General features: G+C 40.3%; 1 protein-coding gene across 1 annotated transcript in view; it reads left to right on the top strand.

Annotated features, from left to right (window-relative positions):
• nbeal2 (neurobeachin-like 2) overlaps nt 1–18,610 on the top strand; it is a gene marked incomplete at its 5' end in the record, with an annotated part of 36,749 nt that extends 18,139 nt beyond the window's left edge. Inside the window, 33 exons of the mRNA XM_079241204.1 lie at nt 59–209; nt 442–597; nt 696–855; nt 3,670–3,758; nt 3,892–4,602; nt 4,705–4,889; nt 5,037–5,193; nt 6,344–6,487; nt 7,596–7,919; nt 8,974–9,123; nt 9,246–9,403; nt 9,486–9,610; nt 9,709–9,826; nt 9,925–10,082; nt 10,167–10,300; nt 11,590–11,697; nt 11,786–11,881; nt 12,024–12,148; nt 12,377–12,517; nt 12,605–12,735; nt 12,854–12,963; nt 13,068–13,185; nt 14,916–15,013; nt 15,113–15,226; nt 15,333–15,419; nt 15,513–15,622; nt 15,822–15,994; nt 16,077–16,171; nt 16,286–16,402; nt 16,974–17,135; nt 17,222–17,370; nt 17,444–17,579; nt 17,757–18,610. Coding sequence (XP_079097330.1) covers nt 59–209; nt 442–597; nt 696–855; nt 3,670–3,758; nt 3,892–4,602; nt 4,705–4,889; nt 5,037–5,193; nt 6,344–6,487; nt 7,596–7,919; nt 8,974–9,123; nt 9,246–9,403; nt 9,486–9,610; nt 9,709–9,826; nt 9,925–10,082; nt 10,167–10,300; nt 11,590–11,697; nt 11,786–11,881; nt 12,024–12,148; nt 12,377–12,517; nt 12,605–12,735; nt 12,854–12,963; nt 13,068–13,185; nt 14,916–15,013; nt 15,113–15,226; nt 15,333–15,419; nt 15,513–15,622; nt 15,822–15,994; nt 16,077–16,171; nt 16,286–16,402; nt 16,974–17,135; nt 17,222–17,370; nt 17,444–17,579; nt 17,757–17,864 — 5,098 coding nt within the window. The 3' untranslated portion in view covers nt 17,865–18,610. The remainder of the gene's footprint in view (nt 1–58; nt 210–441; nt 598–695; nt 856–3,669; nt 3,759–3,891; nt 4,603–4,704; nt 4,890–5,036; nt 5,194–6,343; nt 6,488–7,595; nt 7,920–8,973; nt 9,124–9,245; nt 9,404–9,485; nt 9,611–9,708; nt 9,827–9,924; nt 10,083–10,166; nt 10,301–11,589; nt 11,698–11,785; nt 11,882–12,023; nt 12,149–12,376; nt 12,518–12,604; nt 12,736–12,853; nt 12,964–13,067; nt 13,186–14,915; nt 15,014–15,112; nt 15,227–15,332; nt 15,420–15,512; nt 15,623–15,821; nt 15,995–16,076; nt 16,172–16,285; nt 16,403–16,973; nt 17,136–17,221; nt 17,371–17,443; nt 17,580–17,756) is intronic.
• Between the last annotated feature and the right edge of the window lie 442 nt (nt 18,611–19,052).

Below are 19,052 nucleotides of genomic sequence, written 5' to 3'. Positions count from 1 at the left end.
TGCAGCTGAGGAGCTTAAATGTTTCATTTACATCTCTTTACAATGTCACCGGTTGCAGTGTGGAGAAAGATGGCAGCTCTCTGTCTGACGAGAAACAGACCATTCAGACATCTCTGTTTTCCCTGCTGAAAGATTTCCTCAAGTCTCCCACACCAGAGGAGCTTCACATGATCCTCGCTTACATTCTGACTGCTGGGGAAGAGCAGCAAGTAATACTCTTGTGTTTTATAGTTGTTTTTATTCAAGCAGGTTAATATCACAAACATTTGACCTTTCTTTGTCGGGAGGAAAACGAATCACCATATTGCAGCTGAACACTCTTTAATCATCTGAGCTTTGTGCCTGTAGCTCCGTGTTTTTGGCATGGCTCCTCTTGATACAACTTTACCCTCCCTCATCCATAATCCTGAGTAATTTATCAGCTCTTCCACTGTCTGTTAGGTGGTGAAGGCCTTGGATGTGCTGTATGAACTTTTGAGAAGCAGCCCTCCTCGTGAGCAGGTGCAGACTGTGCTGCTGGAATGGGGCGTGGAGCAGCTGTACTGTTTGCTGCTCAGCCCAGCCTTTGGTGATGAGGCCAAAGAGAGGGTTTTCAGGGTGAGGAAAACTGATCTTAGCTTTTCATCGTTACAATTATTAATGTTAGCAGATCTTCCGTTACATTAGAAAATCATAATGGGGCATTCCATGTGCAGGTTTTATACAAAATCCTCAAGAGCGAGAAAGTGTCAGAGCGCAACAAGCAGCGCATCAAGCTGAAGGATTTTGGCTACCTCGGACTGGTTTGCTTTCTTCAAGACGTTCCCGTAACCATGACAACTGTGCGCTGTCTGTACGAGCAGGTCCTTGCTACAGGTAATACACATGAACTTTGTTTTTTTATTAAAAATTGAGATGGATGATGCGCACCTTACCAATTGAATAAAATACAAACTTTGAGTTTGAAATAAAACACGCTCAATTATAAATGAACAAACTGTGAAACTTTTCGCCATCACAAGAACTACTTCAGTAATCAGACTGTAATTTGGTGCGAATTAATTCTCCACAAGTCCTGATGAAATCTGGCCTTAAATGCAGATTTAATTGTGTCTAAAAATGTCAAAGATCCAGATAAGTCCACATAACTATTATAACTGGATCTTTACAGCAAATCAAGTGAGCAGAAAGGAGAGAGCAGTGAAACTTGTCACAGTTTAATGAAAGTTCAGAAAAACATTTTAAAATATGTACATTTCTATAAATATATGCCTTAAAAAGATAAGAATTCTTAAGAGTCCTTTATGCTATAACCATGCATCTGTTGTCTATACCCATTTCAGTACAGGGTCTTGGTTGTGAGGGGGGGTGGTAGTGGGTTTTGTAGACAGAAGTGTTGAACTTCTCTTTAGACAGAGGCTTGATGTAATTTATCTGTTTGTTGAAAAAAAATGATACAATATTACAGATTCACACAATCACAGGTTTTCAGACAGCGACAGAAATCAGACGCAAACGCTCACCCTGTTTTCTTTAAGATGCGGCACTATCAAAGTCAGGGTTTGTAAAAGAAAATGAAAAATACTTGAGCAGAAGAAATTTTTGATGACCTCAAAACAAGGAGTTGTTGATGATCCAAAGCTAAAAACAGTGACAACAGCTCTAAAGAATTTGTCAATGCACAATCAGATAAACTGTGTACAAATGGAGGAAATTCAGCTTCATTGTTTTACTCCTCAGAAGTGGTCCACCAACAAAAACCACTTCAAGGAGTGTAAAAGTCAACAAATTCACCATGGAACAGAGAGCGATTTTAGAGAGACTGAAAACTTTTCTAACTTTACCTGAAGTTGAAGTTATTCTGTGAGTCCGTAATCAGATGAACACTGAACATCAAAAAAATGTTTCTGTAAAAGAATAACAGACTGTTTCTGTTTCCTAAAGACGGCCAAAACAATGCTTTAAAAATGGTGTGGGGTCAGGCAAGGACTGATATATACATTTTTAGTTTAAATAAGAAGTGTCATCCTTGAAGAGTAAAAACTTGATTCCAGGATAAGAACCTCATGTAATGCGTGAAGTTTGGGCATGTTTTGCCACATCTGGACCAGGATAGATCACCTGATAGATCAGCGGATGAGTGAATTTGGAAATAATGACTGCAAATAGTTTCAGGACATTTGTTAATTAACTAAATATTATTTTAAAAAGTACATAAATGGCTTTGTCACAAAACTGAAAAAGCCCAAATGTTGATCGTACTTCAACAAAAATGTTGTAGAAGGACCAGAAACAAGCAGTTCTTTGAGCAGAAACTATTCTGTACTCTAATAATTCTCTCTAAGGTAATGTCCTAAACAGATATATTTAAACTTGGCAGAAAAAATAAGGAAAAACCCAAGAAAATTTGTGTTGCGTCAGTGATTTAATTGTTGTAACAATGCTTCTTGGTAATAAATCTTTCACTGTTTATTTCCCTTTTAAATTATGCAACATTTTTAAGGAAAATGCCTTTAAGGGATGAGCAGCAGAGTTGAGTAAATGGGTTGCACTCATTAAGAAAAAGCTTTTCTCGAAAAGCTTATTCTGCTGTTGACTCATGTCTGGTGTTGTTTATCAAATTGGATGATGAAAGTGGGACAAAACAAGACATATTGGCAATTTTGCAATTCATTCATTTAATCCAAAAGGTGCCCCAATAGCATGAGGAAGAACCACATGCAGCTGCAAAGCCCTTCACCATCACTCTGCTTCCATCAAAAGATGTTCTTCTATCAGTGCAGCCCTGCCCAGATAAGTCTGATATTGCAGAGAGGACATCTACTGACTGCTGTAGCGTTATCCACGCTCACATGTGCTTCGAATCTGACACGTGAGGTACAAGAAGCTTGAGAGAAGAGTGAATAGCAGAATAAGTTCTTTTGTATTGGCAGAGGAGATATGGCAAGTTTTTTTTTTAATAGATTTGAAGACGTAACACAGATTTTAAACACGCACTTTAAATGTCATATTTGGTAGGTTCTCTGTCCATGTAAGGGATTTATTGCACTGCCCTTCCCACACACTCATTTGGACGTGTTCTGTCACAATAGTTACGCAGGTTTGCTGTCTTGTAACATGGCTGCCGCTATGGTACACATAGCCGTCCCTCTCTTGACGCAGGCAGTAGGCACAGTGGCACCCAGTAAAATTTCTTCTGAAACTTTATAGTTACTTTTTTTTACTGTTTGTTCATTAGTTGCAAATACCTGAAATATTTGGCTTTACTGGTTTAAGTCTAGAGGCGTACTGTTGAAGGCGTTCCCAAATGCAGGACCGAACAGGCAAGTAACCAGAGAGAGCAATGGTTCAACTTCATTAACCGAAAACAAACCAAGTGCAGTGCTGAAGCAGAAAATTAAAGTTAATTCTGATTCACATTCCTTTCCAAACAATGATGAAAAGACAAATCAGAAAACAAGTTAATGACATGACAAGCACACTGCATATTCTACAGCTAAATATGGCGATAAGACAAAGAAACTGAAGCGAATATTTACCAAAACAAAGAACCTTGCACAGCAAAAAGATCCAAAAATCTATAAATCATTCATGACAGAAGGAAGTCCCTGAAAGTTTAGTTTTCATCTTTCTAATCTTTTGATTAATGATTGCATGCATAAACGCTACACATCTTCTGCCGTCCCATAGATACCAGTCCTAATTTTAGAGACCTCTTGGCTGTGGTTTGTCTGTCCCATCGAGCTGAACTCACCGTTCGACTGGATGTCTGTCGCAAGGTCAGTCTGCTCACACGGAAACCAAAACAGTTGAAGTGAAATTTCCACTGTAATTTTTTTTTTTTTATCATAGCAAAATGTATGATCTTAGCAACAAAAACAATCTTTTACTGCTTCCTGTTTCCAAACCCAGCTGTTTCATCTGATCTACTCTAATGAAGATTATGTAAAGCAGCTCGCCAAGCAGCCAGGCTGGCAGGATTCTCTCACCAAACTCTATGTAAAAGAGTCCTATGAATTCAATGGTGCCAGCATCGTGGACTCTGGCACCCGCAGTTCCTTCGATCCAAACTATCGACCTCCGCTGCGCAGAGATCAGTCTCTAGTCATCGAGGACGCACGAACAGACATCTTTCTGAACTACCGCAACTCTCAGGACATCGAAGATGAAGAGGAGGAAGATGAAGGTGGTCAGCGGGACATCTCTGAGGGATTCTCTGATTCATCCCAGTCACCTCCCAGTGGTGGTGGAGGCCCGTTGAAGAACTTCAGGGGTTCCCTCCATTTCAAGTCATTCGATTCAGTGGAGCAGGGAAGCCACTCATCCTCCACCTCCAATGCAATTGACATTTCCTCATCTCGACCTGAAGATGAGGGAAGAGGCTACCAGCCACTCTCCCCCTTCGGGTCACCCTTTGATTTGGAATTAGGGGGGATGGCAGAGACTGGCTCACATACTCCTGCAGGGAGTCTGAACAACACGCCATCTCCTCTAGAGCACTGCAAACCATTTTCACCACTCAGACCCGGGAAAAGCTCAAGTTTGTCCAATGTGCTGGATGACACCAGTTATGGGACAGACCCACCCACAGGAGACACAATCTCCAATACGTCCAATCCTCAGGTATCTCTGCTCCTTTTTAACTGATGTTACAAACTACATCCGTAAAATGTATCAAACTTTTGAAATTTACTTCCTTTTTTTTTACCTCATTATGTATTTCAGCAGACCCCAGAGGAAGAGCTGTGCAACCTTCTAACCAACATAGTTTTCTCCGTGCTGTGGAGTGGCAGTGGGGCAGAAGGGGCAGATGATGTGGTGTGGAGGGAGAGGGGGCAGGTGTTTTCTGTCCTCACCAAACTCGGCTCCTCCTGCCAGCTAGTGCGCCCCCCTGATGAAATCAAGCGCAGGTCAGTCTTGTTGATTTTAAAAAGAAAGGAGGCAATGAGCCTCTCTTGCATTGGAAAAACAAACACAACCATACTCTTATCTGTGTCGCCTGAAACCAAAATTTCAAGACACAATTTGTTCAAAGTCTTTCAACTCCTGTGTTCCAGTCTTTTGGAGATGATGCTGGAGTCATCCCTGTCAGACCTGAGGGATGCCCAGGGAGTGTCTCTGCCTTTCTGTCCCAGTCTGGTTCGGCTCCTCAGGCTGCTGCAGGACTTCCTCTTTGCAGAGGGTACCGACAACCAAACATTGTGGAGTGAAAAGGTAGAATCACCTCATTTTCCTGTGCTGTAGGTCCATTGAATAAACCCATGATTAAGTCTCTTATGTGCCATTATTTCCACGTATTGAATCATGCAAAATAATAATGCTAACAGTTTTGTAGAGTCATTTGTTTGTTAGTCACCAAAACTTCCCAGTGTTGGGGAAATACACTTAATAACCAAGAGGTGAATATCCAGTTAGCACTAGCTTTGGAACTGGCTGCTAGCTATACTCCCTACCAAGAGAACATGACTCATATAATGTTTGTTAATTACTAAACAATTAAAACATAGAAGTCACACAATCAGTGAGATTTAAAGACTGCTTTTCTTTAACTGTATTACCATTCAACACAGGCAGCTAGCTGTTAGCACGTTCATGCTAAACTGTGTATGCTTTAGCAAGCTTGTCAATATGAGTGACTGACTGATTTCCTCATTTTCCAAAAAAGTCCAATGTTAAGATTATTTCTCACTCACATTTTCTTTTCTATTAACACAAGGCTGAAGTGAGTTACATCTCTACAATTAGCGCTTCACCATCCCACATAGCACATAGCAATTAAGCAGCATGCTCACTAAATGGAGTCTTTCTGCTCTCAGTTTAAATTACAGCTAAATTACAAGTTTTCAAACCTCAGTTCAGTGACTCTCTGTGGTTTTTGAGTCTCTCTTGCTAGAAAGAAATGCAGATTTTTGTTGTGACTCAGCTGGTGGGTGAAGTAACAGTCACTTGTGTTGTTTTTCTGACACAAAAGACCTCTAACAAAACTTCTCTTTTTTATTTTTATTTCAATGCAGCTGACTTTTGTTGGACCAGTTGAATAAAATGTAATGTGTGTTTTGTATAAATGTCACATATTAATTATTTTGTTTACCAGTAAATTACATTGAATTACATAAGTAATCAAATCTAGTGCTTCAAAGCACTAAACAAAAAGCTGGAACAGTTGGATTTTATTGTGGGTGTTTTCATTATTAAACAGTAGGTCAAATGTTAATGTCTTGTGTTACAAAAGCTAGCAGCACAGTTGGGCGTATGTTACATCAAAATGGATATTTAAGTGTAGCTTAAGCTGAATTACTTATTTGCGTCAAGGTGTGGAAACAGGTCTAGCCTTCTTGAGTCTTATTGACAGTCATTGTTGCAGATCTTTGAGGGGGTGGTGAACTTGCTGGACAGGTTACAGGCTTGGCATAGCACCCCTGGCAGCCCTGGAAACACCGAACTGAAAGAGATGGCCCAGATCGGCTTGCGGATCATCACTGGGTATATCCAACAGCAGCACTCACAGGTCAGCTGCACCCACAACTGTATCAGTCACACCACCCATTATTATGAACTATTTCTGTCTGTCCTGGTCTTTCTTAACTCAAACACCTGCGAGATAGATTTCTGCAGAAGATAGTTTTGAGAAGGTTTGCAGTACCTATTTAACCTGATAAGCGCACTCAGATAAAGACAGTTTTTGAATACCAGGTTTCTTTGTAGAGACATTGCAGTCATTCCTGTTAGGGAGTGTTCTGTATTAAAGGGCAGCTTTTCTGTAAGTCATTACTGCTGCTGCTGAAGGTGGAATTAAGAGAGCAGTGATAAATGCCTTTACCATTGGACATTTCATCATATGCTGCTGTTTTTTTAAGTGGAGTAACTCACCATAAAGCCTTTAGTTTTTCAAAATGTCTCTAGGAGATAAATTGGCTTATTTGTATGGTGATTATTTAGTTCCATAACGGGGTCACGGGGCTCCTGGGTGGGGGAAAAAAGCCGAGCATAGTTTATCGTGAAACAAAAATGAGCATATAAGCAACAATAACTGATTTATCTTAAATGGTTGACTTTACAATGGATGCTACACTTTGCGGGTTAAGTTGTTTTTATTTGTATTTCTGGATCTTTCTTTTCATTACAGTTCAATAGCCCCAAAGTATATTCCAAGTAATATTAGCTTAGGATCAACCAAATATTCACAGTGCATTAAATCTCTGTTTGTGCTGTTTTGATTTACCTTTGGTCATTTTAGTCATCATATATTTTTAACATTTGTTTTTGTTTTTGGTAATCTGTCTTTTACTAGTAAGGAACCCAAAAACTTACTAACAAAGCCAAAAGTCCAAAAATATTTTTTTTAAAAATGAGAACGCAGAGGTCAGAGGATAAAGGATAAGATGAAAAGACTATACAATTTCAGAAAATATAATAACAGAACAGAAAATGCTGTCGATTTTTAAAAACAAATCGTTTGCATTTTCTGTGATTTTGTGCTTCCTGGAATGATGGTGATGATGATGATGCACTTTGTGATTGTGTTGTCTGTTTTTTTCTGGCATTAGATTAGTCTTAATCAGGACTTGAGAAAACATCCTCACTTGTTAAGTTCTTTGCTATTTTTCCATCTACAGGTGTGTGTGATGGCCTACCTGAAGCTCCACAGCCTTCTCCAGACTGTTCTCTGTTTGAGCTGGGAGGAGGTGTGCTTCCTGCTGGGGCAGCTTGGTGCCCCCTTGTGGCCAGAAGGTGTAATGGACGACAGCAACTGCAGACAGTCAGAGACTTTCTCTCAGCTTGTGCCCATTGTACGCACGTTGCTTGATCAGCATGCTGACCCCATCACCCTTCAGAACCTCTTGCCAAACCTGCCCATCACCAACGGCAGCACCACCTTTGCTCAGGACCTGAAGGCTTACTGTCGCACACTGGAATGGCAGGGCTTTTACCAACAACGGGTCTGTCTCTAGAGTGAATTGCTTTTATTTATCTTTTATTTAGGGAGTCTAGAGAGCCTCCTCTTCTGTCTGTGAGCTAGTGCAGACAAGACAAGCCCAGCTTTTTTGTAAAACACATTTCATGTACAAGACAATTGAAGGTGCTATACATAAATCCTTAAAAGCATTGCAGATGGTTCAAAGAAATCATGAAAAAATAGCAAAAGGCAGCAACAAATAGAAAAAATTCATGATAAAATCATAAATTGTGCTCTTAATTGTTTAAATTGAATTGAAACAATTAAAAGCAAGATAAGACTGAAGTTACTGTGCAGATTTCATGCATAGTGTCATCAACCATCTATTTTAAGATTCTGTGCACTGTTCTTTGTCAAACACAAAGGTTTTTGTCATCTGTTTTCCTGACTTGACCTTTTACCCCCCAGAAAACAAATGCACAGTCTAACTTGAAAGAGTAAAAAAACATGGGATTGCAGATTTAGATCACATGTCTAAACTTCCAAATGTTATCTGGCCTACCTTTAAGCAGAGATCAGTGTATGCTTGAACCTGAAGTTGAGATGTGTTTATGAAATGATGCCAAACAGACACACTGTACTCACTAAGTATATGTCATTGCTGTGTGTGACAATGCACGCACATAAATCTGTTTTGTTTAGATTATCTCTGTATATACAAATCCTGTGGTACATTAGTCAGTGCGGCATGACTTTGGCTGCCATCAGAATTTCGAAACTTGGCTGAGACAGAGACTAAGAGGACATAAACGGTCTGTTTTCAGTTTATTTTTAGACTTTGTATATTTGTGTCAAATGTGCACGTCTGTATTTTTAAAGAGTGACGTGGTAAAACTGGGGGAAGAGAAGGAAAAAAGCAGCTGAGTTAGAATAGTTTCTTAGCTTTAAGTTAGTACATTAAATAAGAAAGGAAAATTGTTAATGAATATAAGTTCTTATCCATGTTAGTGTCTTTCACTTAGAGTTGTTTTATTTTTAATAAATTTGGACAGGTTTACATCCATGTTAAAGTCTTCCATCCTTAAATGCGCCTCCAGGTTCAGCCTACCATGGAACAGTATAAGCTGGACACGTTTGGGAGGAGCCATGACATTATGTCTAATTTCTGGAACTCCTGCTTTGATGACCTGATGAGTACAGCATTTAGACGGGACAAAGACAGTTCTGACAGCAAGTCTAAGTTTCAGGTAAATGGGCCGACAGTGCTGCTGCCTTTGTCCCCAACTCCCATTACTCTGTTACATAAAGCTTTGCACAAAATGCAGCTTAATGCATTCAGGGGATTTATATGAAGTGTCTGTAAAAACAGGAGGTGATCATAGACCCCTACCTGAAGCGAGTGCGGAGTGAGAACAACAGGTACCTCATCTGGCAGAAGCAGAATTCCAGCCAGCAGGGGGTGGTGTGGCAGCACTGGAAAGCCTTCCGCAGGCTTTTCACCAGTGAGAGAGGGGCGTGGGCCAACAGGTAAAGCACTCTTTCCGCTCTGTCTTGTTCCTCTGAATTTGCTGAACTATAATTTTTCCTTTGTGTCTTTTTTTTATGTCAGAGTTCAGTCAGAGGTGAAATGGAAGCTGTCCAGCGCAGAGACATATTCAAAGATGCGTCTCAAACTGGTACCCAACTACAACTATGATCCACACAGTGAGGCCAGCGCTCTAAGAGACAACATGGGTATGGCACAGATGTCTTTGCATTTTTTTTTAATTCAAAGTACAACATAAAAAAGGTACATTTACAGTAATTGGTTCCACTTTATTTGTGGTTGTCAGGAGCTGAAAGTCCCCGCTGCTCCGAACCCCTCCATTTGGCTGTTGCGAAGGAAGCAAAAGTAAGTTACATGGAGGATGATCAGCTAGGAGAAGAGGACCTTGTCTTTTTGGATAACAAGTAAGTTGTAAATGTCTACAACACATCTCTCAAATAAGCTGGAGACAATTTGAAAAATGTCAAATGAGGTTATTTATTTTTTTTTTTTATGCCTTCAGGGCTGAAGGAGAGGACGAGAGCGAGAAAGAAAAGCTGGTTCTGTCTGAAGACTGTGAGCTCATCACCATTGTGGCGGTTGTTCCGGGTCGTCTGGAGGTCACCACTCATCACTTGTACTTCTATGATGGCAGCAGCGAGAAAGAGGAGACAGAGGAGGGTGAGAAATATTTGTCAGAAAATAACAAGTCATTGTTCTTCAAAGGGTTCTGTTGGAGGTCAGTAATAAATCTTCCTCCTTCAGGAATTGGATTTGATTTCAAGAGACCCCTTTATCAACTCCGAGAGGTTCATTTGAGGCGCTACAACCTGCGGCGGTCAGCGCTGGAACTTTTCTTTATTGACCAAGCTCACTACTTCATCAACTTTAGGAAGAAGGTGATGCAGCTTTAAGATTTTAATCCCTCATCTTTTTTTCCCCCCGATTGTACTTAAAAGTTTCGAAATACTGAGAATGCCATTTAAAATAATCTCAGATAAAATGCACTCAGATAAATAAAACCGATAGCTTTTGTTTCCTGAAAACTTTGTGTGGATTTTGAATGTGATTTGGTGGCAACGAATTCAAATGAACATTGGAACAAACATTTTTTTTATCAATGCTTTAAATTTTAAATATTTTTAATGAGAGGTGGAGAATTTAGCCCAGTTCTTTGCAACAAATATTGTGCGATTTATTCTTTGTATTTTAACATAAGGAATATTGTGAGGTACCACTACATGTCAGCACTAGCGTCCACTGGACTCGCAGCAGTCTGACTAGCACCTTCCTATGATGTCCTCTACTGTTCGATTTCATGCTTGTGTTGCTCTCACTCTCATATGTAAGTCGCTATGGATAAAAGCGTCTGCTAAATGACTAAAGTGTTTTACTAAGTCTGGTTTGCAAGCAAACTGATTAAACACCTGGACTCTTTTACTCCAATACAGGGATCCCCAACCCTGGTCCTCAAGGACCGGTGTCCTGCAGGTTTTCCAAGTGTTCCTGCTGGAACAAACCTCAGACAAGCTCTGTACATTTATGCTAAATACACATTGATTTGAATCAGGTGTGGTGGAGCAGGGACACTTGGAAAACCTGCAGGACACTGGTCCTCGAGGACCAGGATTGGGGATCTCTGCTCCAATACATGGAGGATGTGGTTTAACTTGCATGAAAATGTCTGATGTTCCCCAAAAAGTCCTTTTAAAGGTGATTTGTTTTATCACCATTTGTTTGTATTATAAGTATTTACTTTTGAACTGTGTAATGGTAACAAACCAGATTATCTGTTGTCCCTTTAATCTATAGGACACAATAACTAACATTTACTGAATGAACTTTGGTTTCCTGAACCACCAGACAGTTTTCCACTTCAACTAAGTATGTTTTTAAAAACTTCCCACTACTTCCATTGTGTATTAACTTACGTAGATCCACCAATAATCTGCTTTCAATCAGGGTTGTCTCAGGACTCAGATATTTGAATTTCTTACTATTCAATATAAAAAAAATCTTGCAGTTTGCTCATTTTATGCTGAGAAACATTGTTGAACTTCATGGCGACACCAGGCTCCATCAAGCATCGAACCTTAACCTCCTCTGCTTCTGACACACATCATCGATTTTGTGGCACCAACTTCAAACAATGTGAAACAGTGTCTGCTATCCATCTCTTATTCTTTAGGTACGAAACAAAGTATATTCGAGGATCCTTGGTCTGCGTCCTCCGAACCTGTTTTACTTTGGCTCCCGCTCTCCTCAAGAACTTCTGAAGGCATCTGGGCTCACTCAGGTGTTACATCTCGTGTGAATGCAAAGCTGATCTTTTCTGAGCTGGAAGTTGCTCAAGTTTTTGACTCAATGTAATCTGATGTTAACAGAAATGGGTATGCAGAGAAATCTCCAACTTTGAATATCTGATGCAGCTAAACACCATAGCCGGACGCACCTTCAATGACCTGTCGCAGTATCCTGTGGTAAGTGTGCTGCTTCTGGCACCGCAGCTGATTGTCTGTGATCAGCTGATAGTATGTCTGTGGTTCTGTTTTTAATAAAGATGGTTAAATTAAGAGTGTGAGGAGGCATCACAGTGCAGCTGAGTATTCTGTTTCTCTTTAGTTCCCCTGGATTCTGTGTGACTACACTTCTGCTACTCTTGATCTGAATGACCCCTCGGTTTTCAGAGATTTGTCCAAACCCATTGGCGTGGTCAACCCACGGCATGCGCAGAACGTCAGAGAAAAGTGAGTGGTTTTATTATGGAGTGATTAAGTAATAGCACAATGGTTTGCTGTCGGCATATGTTTCCACCTTACATAACGCTGATGATGACAGAAAATGACCAGTTAGGAACATTAATTATTAGCTGTTGTAGTATTGAGAACCTGTGTTCTGCTTTTCATAATATTAAGCCATAGTATGTAACAATCTTTTCTTTATTTTGCTGCATAATTTTTCTTTTCACTCACCAGGTATGAGAGCTTTGAAGACCCAGCAGGCACCATTGACAAATTCCACTATGGCACACACTACTCTAACGCAGCAGGAGTCATGCACTACATGATCCGCATGGAGCCGTTCACCACCCTGCATATCCAGCTTCAGAGCGGCAGGTGGGAACTCTCCTTACTTCACTGATAACTCACTGAGTTTTTCAGTATCCTTCAAAGTCATACAGCTAACATGTCACCCCCGTTTAGGTTTGATGTCGCAGACAGACAGTTCCACTCAGTGGCAGCAGCATGGCAGGCTCGTATGGAGAGTCCAGCTGACGTCAAAGAGCTCATCCCAGAGTTCTTCTACTTCCCAGAGTTCCTGCAAAACATGAATGGTAAGGTTCACCATTCCGTGTGCAGGTAATTTGTTTTGAGCATGTTGTGAGAAATTAGAGTTACAATAATATGTTTAAGTAACGAGCTTAATTCATCCCTACCGCATGACGCTGGCAGGCTTCGACCTCGGCCATTTACAGATATCCCAGGACCCGGTGACAGATGTTGAGCTGCCTCGCTGGGCGACATCAAGGGAAGATTTCATCAGAAAACACATGAAAGCTCTGGTGAGCCCACACAAACGTTCGGAGTCCTGCAACTTAGTCAGGCATTTGTGTCTCTAAGGACCCACATTAAAATCAAGATAAAAAGAACTTGTGTTTGACTTTAGGAATCTGAGTATGTGTCCAGTCATCTCCATGAGTGGATTGACCTGATCTTTGGCTACAAGCAAAGAGGAGAAGAGGCAGTGAATGCTCTCAATGTCTTCTACTACTGCACTTATGAGGGTAAGGTTACAACATAGAGCTGCTTGTTTTAGGAAATGAATTACTCAAACATCTTGATGTTATTCAGCTGTGTTTTACACTAACGTTTAAACCTTAATAGGGACTTATTAAATAAAATCCAAAATTAAGTTTTGAGAGCCAGTCTAAGTAATGTGGGAAGAGCATCCTCTTTGTTGTTGTTTACTTAGTTTGTGTATTTCTGAACAAGCCATTTAGATTTGTAGCCCAGTACGATGTTATAAGGGAATAAATGCTGGCCCAGTCTATGCAAGGCACATTTATTTGTATAGAGAATTTCACGTTCAAGACAATTCAAACTGCTTTATATAAAACATTAAAAACAATAAATATGATCCAAATAAGGCTTTAAAAAGTAGTAAAAGGCTGCAAGAAATCGCAAAATCTAAATTAAAACATAGGTTAAGTTAAAATAATTAAAAGCAAATAAGGTAGAGGTTACTGTTCAGATTTAATGCATAGGAGCGTGAGAAAAGAAATGTATTACCTTGGCTTTAAATGAGTCTACATTTGGTGAGAGTTTAATCTCCACTGGCAGTTTGTTCCTCTTGTTTGCAGCATAACAGCTAAATGCTGCTTCTCCATGTTTAGTCTGGACTCTGGTCTGGATTAGCTGGACTGAGTCTTTGCTAGTGAACTGTATTCTTTTAGGTACACATTCAGGCATTTGTTGAGATGGAAAAAAGGTAATTTATCCAAATCCTGACATGTTTTCTTTTTCTGAAAACCAGCACATGACTGGTGAATCACTGGCACTGATCATCTCATCATAGCTGAGGATAGGAAAATATTGCACAGCTTGTTTGAAGTGGTGCTTAGTGAAGTTTTTTTTTTAATGTTTTATGAGTTTATCTCATATTTTTCTCCCATAATGCTGCTTTATATCACAATATTGAGTTCATATCATTGATAAGTCACTCTTTCAGCTACAGCTTTTTAATGTCTTGTAGTCTCACAGATACCAACTTCTATAACTGCTTATATAATGTTGGTGAGCCAGTATAAATACTGTGGTACCAATGAGAAAAAGCCACTTTTCTATGACTGGTTGGTTAGTGCGTTCTTTTGTGCGTATTTCCTCTTGTACAACAGTAACTGTCTGCAGTGTTAAAGCTGTGGCAGTGCTGGATCACTGAATCCCTGTGAGTAGATTTTTTTTTTTAAAAAAAAAAAAAAAGGGGGAAACTTCTCATTGTTAATGAGAAATTGTTTTCAATTTATTTTACCTTGTAAAATAAAGGTTAAAACAAATCTTAAAATAGTTTCCAATGTTTAAAAAAAGTTGAATTTGTGAGGAAGAAATAAGGAACTGTTTGCCTGTCCAGCACTGAAACTGTTTAAGACAGAGCTGAGCAGGGTGTTTTATTAGACAAGCCTCCTCGCAGTGTCCATTTTAAAAACAGCTTCTGGTCAGTGTGTTATAGTTTACTTTTATTTATTGGTTTTATTTACTATTTATTCATTTTGTTTTATTGTTTTAGTTCTGTATTTCTTGCATGACATGATGTTTTCTTGTTATTTATTTGCATTTGAACTGTTTATTCTGTTTTTATTTTGGCTGAGTTGAGTTTATAGTCAGTCAGCTGCAAGCTAAAACTTGAACAATATTTATTGGGACCTGCATCAATGAGATATATACAAGGGAACTTGAACTTGTTTTTATGCTCCCTTGCATAAGGCTGTCTTTTCATATACATTTGGTCATTCTGCAGGTGCAGTAGATCTGGATGCAATCGCCAATGAAAATGAACGCAAGGCTGTTGAAGGCATGATCAGCAACTTTGGACAGACACCCTGTCAGCTCCTGAAGGTATCATTACTCACCGATTCCCAGCTCCATTTTCTGATTCAGTATTCTGTGAATCTCTTTTAAAAGTCATCAGTGTTCACAAGATGTCCATCCACACAGGAGCCTCATCCTCTTCGAATGACAGCTGAGAATGCATCAAGGCGACAGGCCCGCCTGGATAACCTGCCGCCAAACATCTTTGAGCATGTCACCAAACTCCGGCCATTTGTGGAGGTGAGGGGTGTAAAATGTCTAAATGTCCTCTCATCCCTCTGAGTACTTTGTTCATATTGCACAATGTGTGCGTTTATATTTATATGTTTGTGTTCATTCTCTTCAGCTGGTAAGTGATGGCCATCCTCTAGTTCAAGCAGTGGTACCAAAGAACCAGAATCACTCCTTCATCATCCAGGGCTCTGATATTCTGGTAATGACAAATTTGAAAACCAAACCCACAACAGTAATGATTGAAAATAGTTCATTTTTATTATTTTTAAATGATTGCACTTTCTTCTTACAGGTGACTATCAGTTCAAATGGTTTGATTGGGACCCACAGCTGGCTTCCATACGATAAAAACATCGCCAACTACTTTACATTTGTTAAAGACCCCACAATAACCAATCCCAAGTAAGCATCTTTACAAAAATACACCATGAACTCCATGCATAGTAATCCCAGTGAGCGCCTCCATTTTCACACCAATTTTCTAAAATCTATGTATTGATTTCTGAAGCTTAGTTGCATGTGTAATTACGTGGCGAGTGTGACGCAAACAAAGGCCACAAACACACATTGTTTAAATCCCATCCTGCTCTGTTTTTCGCAGGACTCAGCGCTTCCTGAGTGGACCTTTCTCTCCTGGAGTGGAGATGAGCGCTCGGGTGCTGGTGGTGTCCAATGATGGTCGTCTGCTGTTCAGTGGGGGACACTGGGACTGCAGTCTCCGTGTCACTCAGTTGGGGAAAGGAAAGCTGGTGGGCAGGATCTGCCGGCACATAGGTGAGTTCTCTGTTAGGAATTTTAAACAACTTCCTTCTTTTATCAACAAGGCGTATTCATTTGTATCATCTGTTTCACAAAGACATTGTGACCTGTTTGGCTCTGGATCTCTGCGGCATCTACCTCATTTCTGGCTCAAGAGACACATCCTGTATAGTGTGGCAGGTTGTACAACAGGTGAACATCCTGATCTCTCTGCACACCTCGGTAACAAGCCGCTATGTTTCGAATGAAGCCCTTTTGCATGAGTTCTCTTTTTTTTTTTTTTCTTTTTTTTTTTTTGTCCTTAAGGGTGGATTTTCCAGCGGCTTGTCCCCCCGGCCAGTGCAGATTCTTTGTGGACATGACCAGGAGGTGACCTGTGTGGCCATTAGCACCGAACTGGATATGGCTGTCTCAGGGTCAAAGGTTAGATATGTTACTCTTAAGTAAAAAATTGGTGCAAATACATTAATACGCAGGAATGCTTGCGACGTTTGTGCATTACATCACACACTGCACACCATTTTGAGATATAGCAAGTTTTCAGCTTATAGCTCTCAGGGATTTCAGCTGTTGCTGCATAAATAATATTTAATAACTGGAGCTTTCATGTTTTTAATAAATGTGATTAAAAAATAAGAATAATCATGTTTCTTTGCTACATGCTGCAAGTTATAAAGTGACTAACTATGTCTTTATAATGGCTGTAGATCATTGCACTGATGCCAGACTATGTCTTATGTGCTTTTTAAGCATAAATGATTTCAGTCACACATTCCTCTGAAAACCGATTTAAATGGTTAAAAAATCAAAGACAAAGTAAGTTATTATGAGATGTAAGATCGTGATCTGCACCAGCAACAAAATGGCCACTTTTAACTAGGTATAGAGAGGCATGAAAAACTAAAACTGTGAACAAAAGTGTTCAAAAATGAAAATTTCTTAGGATACGTAAATGCAGTTTTCTGACTTTCACGCTGTGTTTTCTCCATGCCAGGATGGAACTGTCATAGTCCACACCATCCGACGAGGCCAGTTCCTACGAACACTGCGGCCTCCCGGCAACAGCTGCAAACCTGCCCAAATCTCTGATTTGCAGGTGGGAATGGAAGGTCACATTGTGGTGCAGACATCTCTGGAGGGATCCTCCAACAGGAAGGTACACAAATAAATTCACTGGCGTGAACATGCAAGTACATTCTGTCGCGGCTGGCTATGGTTACATGATTCTTCTTATTCCTACAGGGCAAGTACTCCATTCATGTTTACTCAGTAAACGGCTGTCTACTGTCATCTTTTACCATGGAGGAACAGATGACTGCTCTCCACCTGGTTTCTGAATACGTGATACTCGGAACCATGCAGGGTAGCGTCCACATCCGAGATTTGTACAGGTAAAGGAGGTTCAGATAATCCCAATTACAGAAATAACTCAGAAAGGTTTGCTAAAGCTTCTCTGTTTCTTAGCCTGGATGCTCTGGTAACACCGCTGGCCTTGAGGGTCCCAGTAAGGAGTGTGTCTGTCACTAAAGAGTGCAGTCACATACTCGTGGGACTAGAAGATGGCAAATTAATCGTGGTGGGGTCAGGGAAGCCAGAAGAGGTGAGTAGCAGGACTTCAAGAGACTGGGTGTGGGGGTGGGTGCATGTTTGGAAGTGTGAGCAAGTGGAGGGGGCTAAGATTATGCAAATTATTAAGAACCAGGCTTTTTCATGTGGTAATTTCTATACCGTAGAAGCCCTAAAGCCAAGCCAAACGTGTTTTTCCTGCTCTTCTCAGGTTCGCTCGGGACAGTTCTCCCGTCGCCTGTGGGGTTCCACACGCCGCATCTCTCAGGTGTCGTCAGGTGAAACTGAGTACAATCCCACTGAGAAAGCGGGCAATTGAGACGAATAATGTAGAGGAACTCTGAGGACTCTCCAGGATGCAGATATGTGCTCTACCTGAATGTTCACCAGACTCAATAAGGTCTTCTTTTGCAAGCTGGGAAAACTTAAATCCAAGGCTACTGATCTCTCTGAGAGAGCAAACTATACACTGAGCACTTTTTCTTAAAAATTCTTAAACAATTTTATATTTTATTGCGTATTTCATTTACAGTCGTGCTTTTTGATTAGCATCATTCCAAAGAGTGGCCTTGTTTTGTGTGTGGCAACGAGCTTGGTGTGTGAGAATGGGGGTTGCTTTGGGGTTGCAAGCTCTCTGAGTCATATTTCAGGGGAATGACTCAACCACCGGCCGAGCAAAATAACGCTGTGAACTCTCCCGACTCCACATTTTTGGCTCCTTTGTTATCAGATGCCCAGCTGCAGTCCTTGCACTGCTGAATGTCCTAAAGCCATTGGTTTTCAATGGCATCTTGTTAAATCTCCTGGAAACTTGAAAAACTGGTAGACATTGCTTGAGATTTCCACACTGCAATACTGGTGACCACCACAAGAGGGTTGACTTTGTGGAGAAACTGGTGACAGATGCTTATCCTTTTTCCAGAAAAGTGTGAAGCATAGTTGCTTTTAGGCTCTAAGCAATGTAAAACTGTTACAATTAAAGCAAAACTTGCTTTAATGGGCTAGTATGTGAAATATATTCACTTAAAAAAAATGATGATGCAATGAACCTCAGCAGCCTTTAAGCAAAAGAGGCCTTTCTAAATGCTTTTGGGAACCTTTTTTCTGTTTTTTTCAGTTCATCACATGACTGTGTCCTTGTTTTGTTTGATGATAAATGTGCCTTTTTGTTCCCTCTTGAACCCTGTAAAAATGCTAAATTTCAATCACAAATTTCTTTCTACAATCATATCCATTTTTTTTTTTTTTTTTTTATATATCCATGTAATCTAATTTGAACAAGCCTTACAGCTCCAGCGTGACTCAGACATGCTTCAAATGAGACCTTCGGTAAACTGCTGGCTTGGTGAATATACGTGCCTGTACTGGTATTTTACTGTGAGAACATCTGAAGACATGAAGACTCTGGAACATGTGCGCAGAACGTCTGTGAGTGTGCTTTATAGGAATTCACTTCCTGTCTGTGTTTTATTATAGTGGTTGGAACAAAGTAGTTGCAATGCAGTGT

Source organism: Telmatherina bonti, assembly GCF_933228915.1.
Source record: "Telmatherina bonti genome assembly, chromosome: 5".
NCBI lineage: Eukaryota > Metazoa > Chordata > Actinopteri > Atheriniformes > Telmatherinidae > Telmatherina > Telmatherina bonti.
The sequence above is the reverse complement of the archived record's forward strand: the minus strand, read 5'-3'. Positions and strand labels throughout refer to the sequence as shown.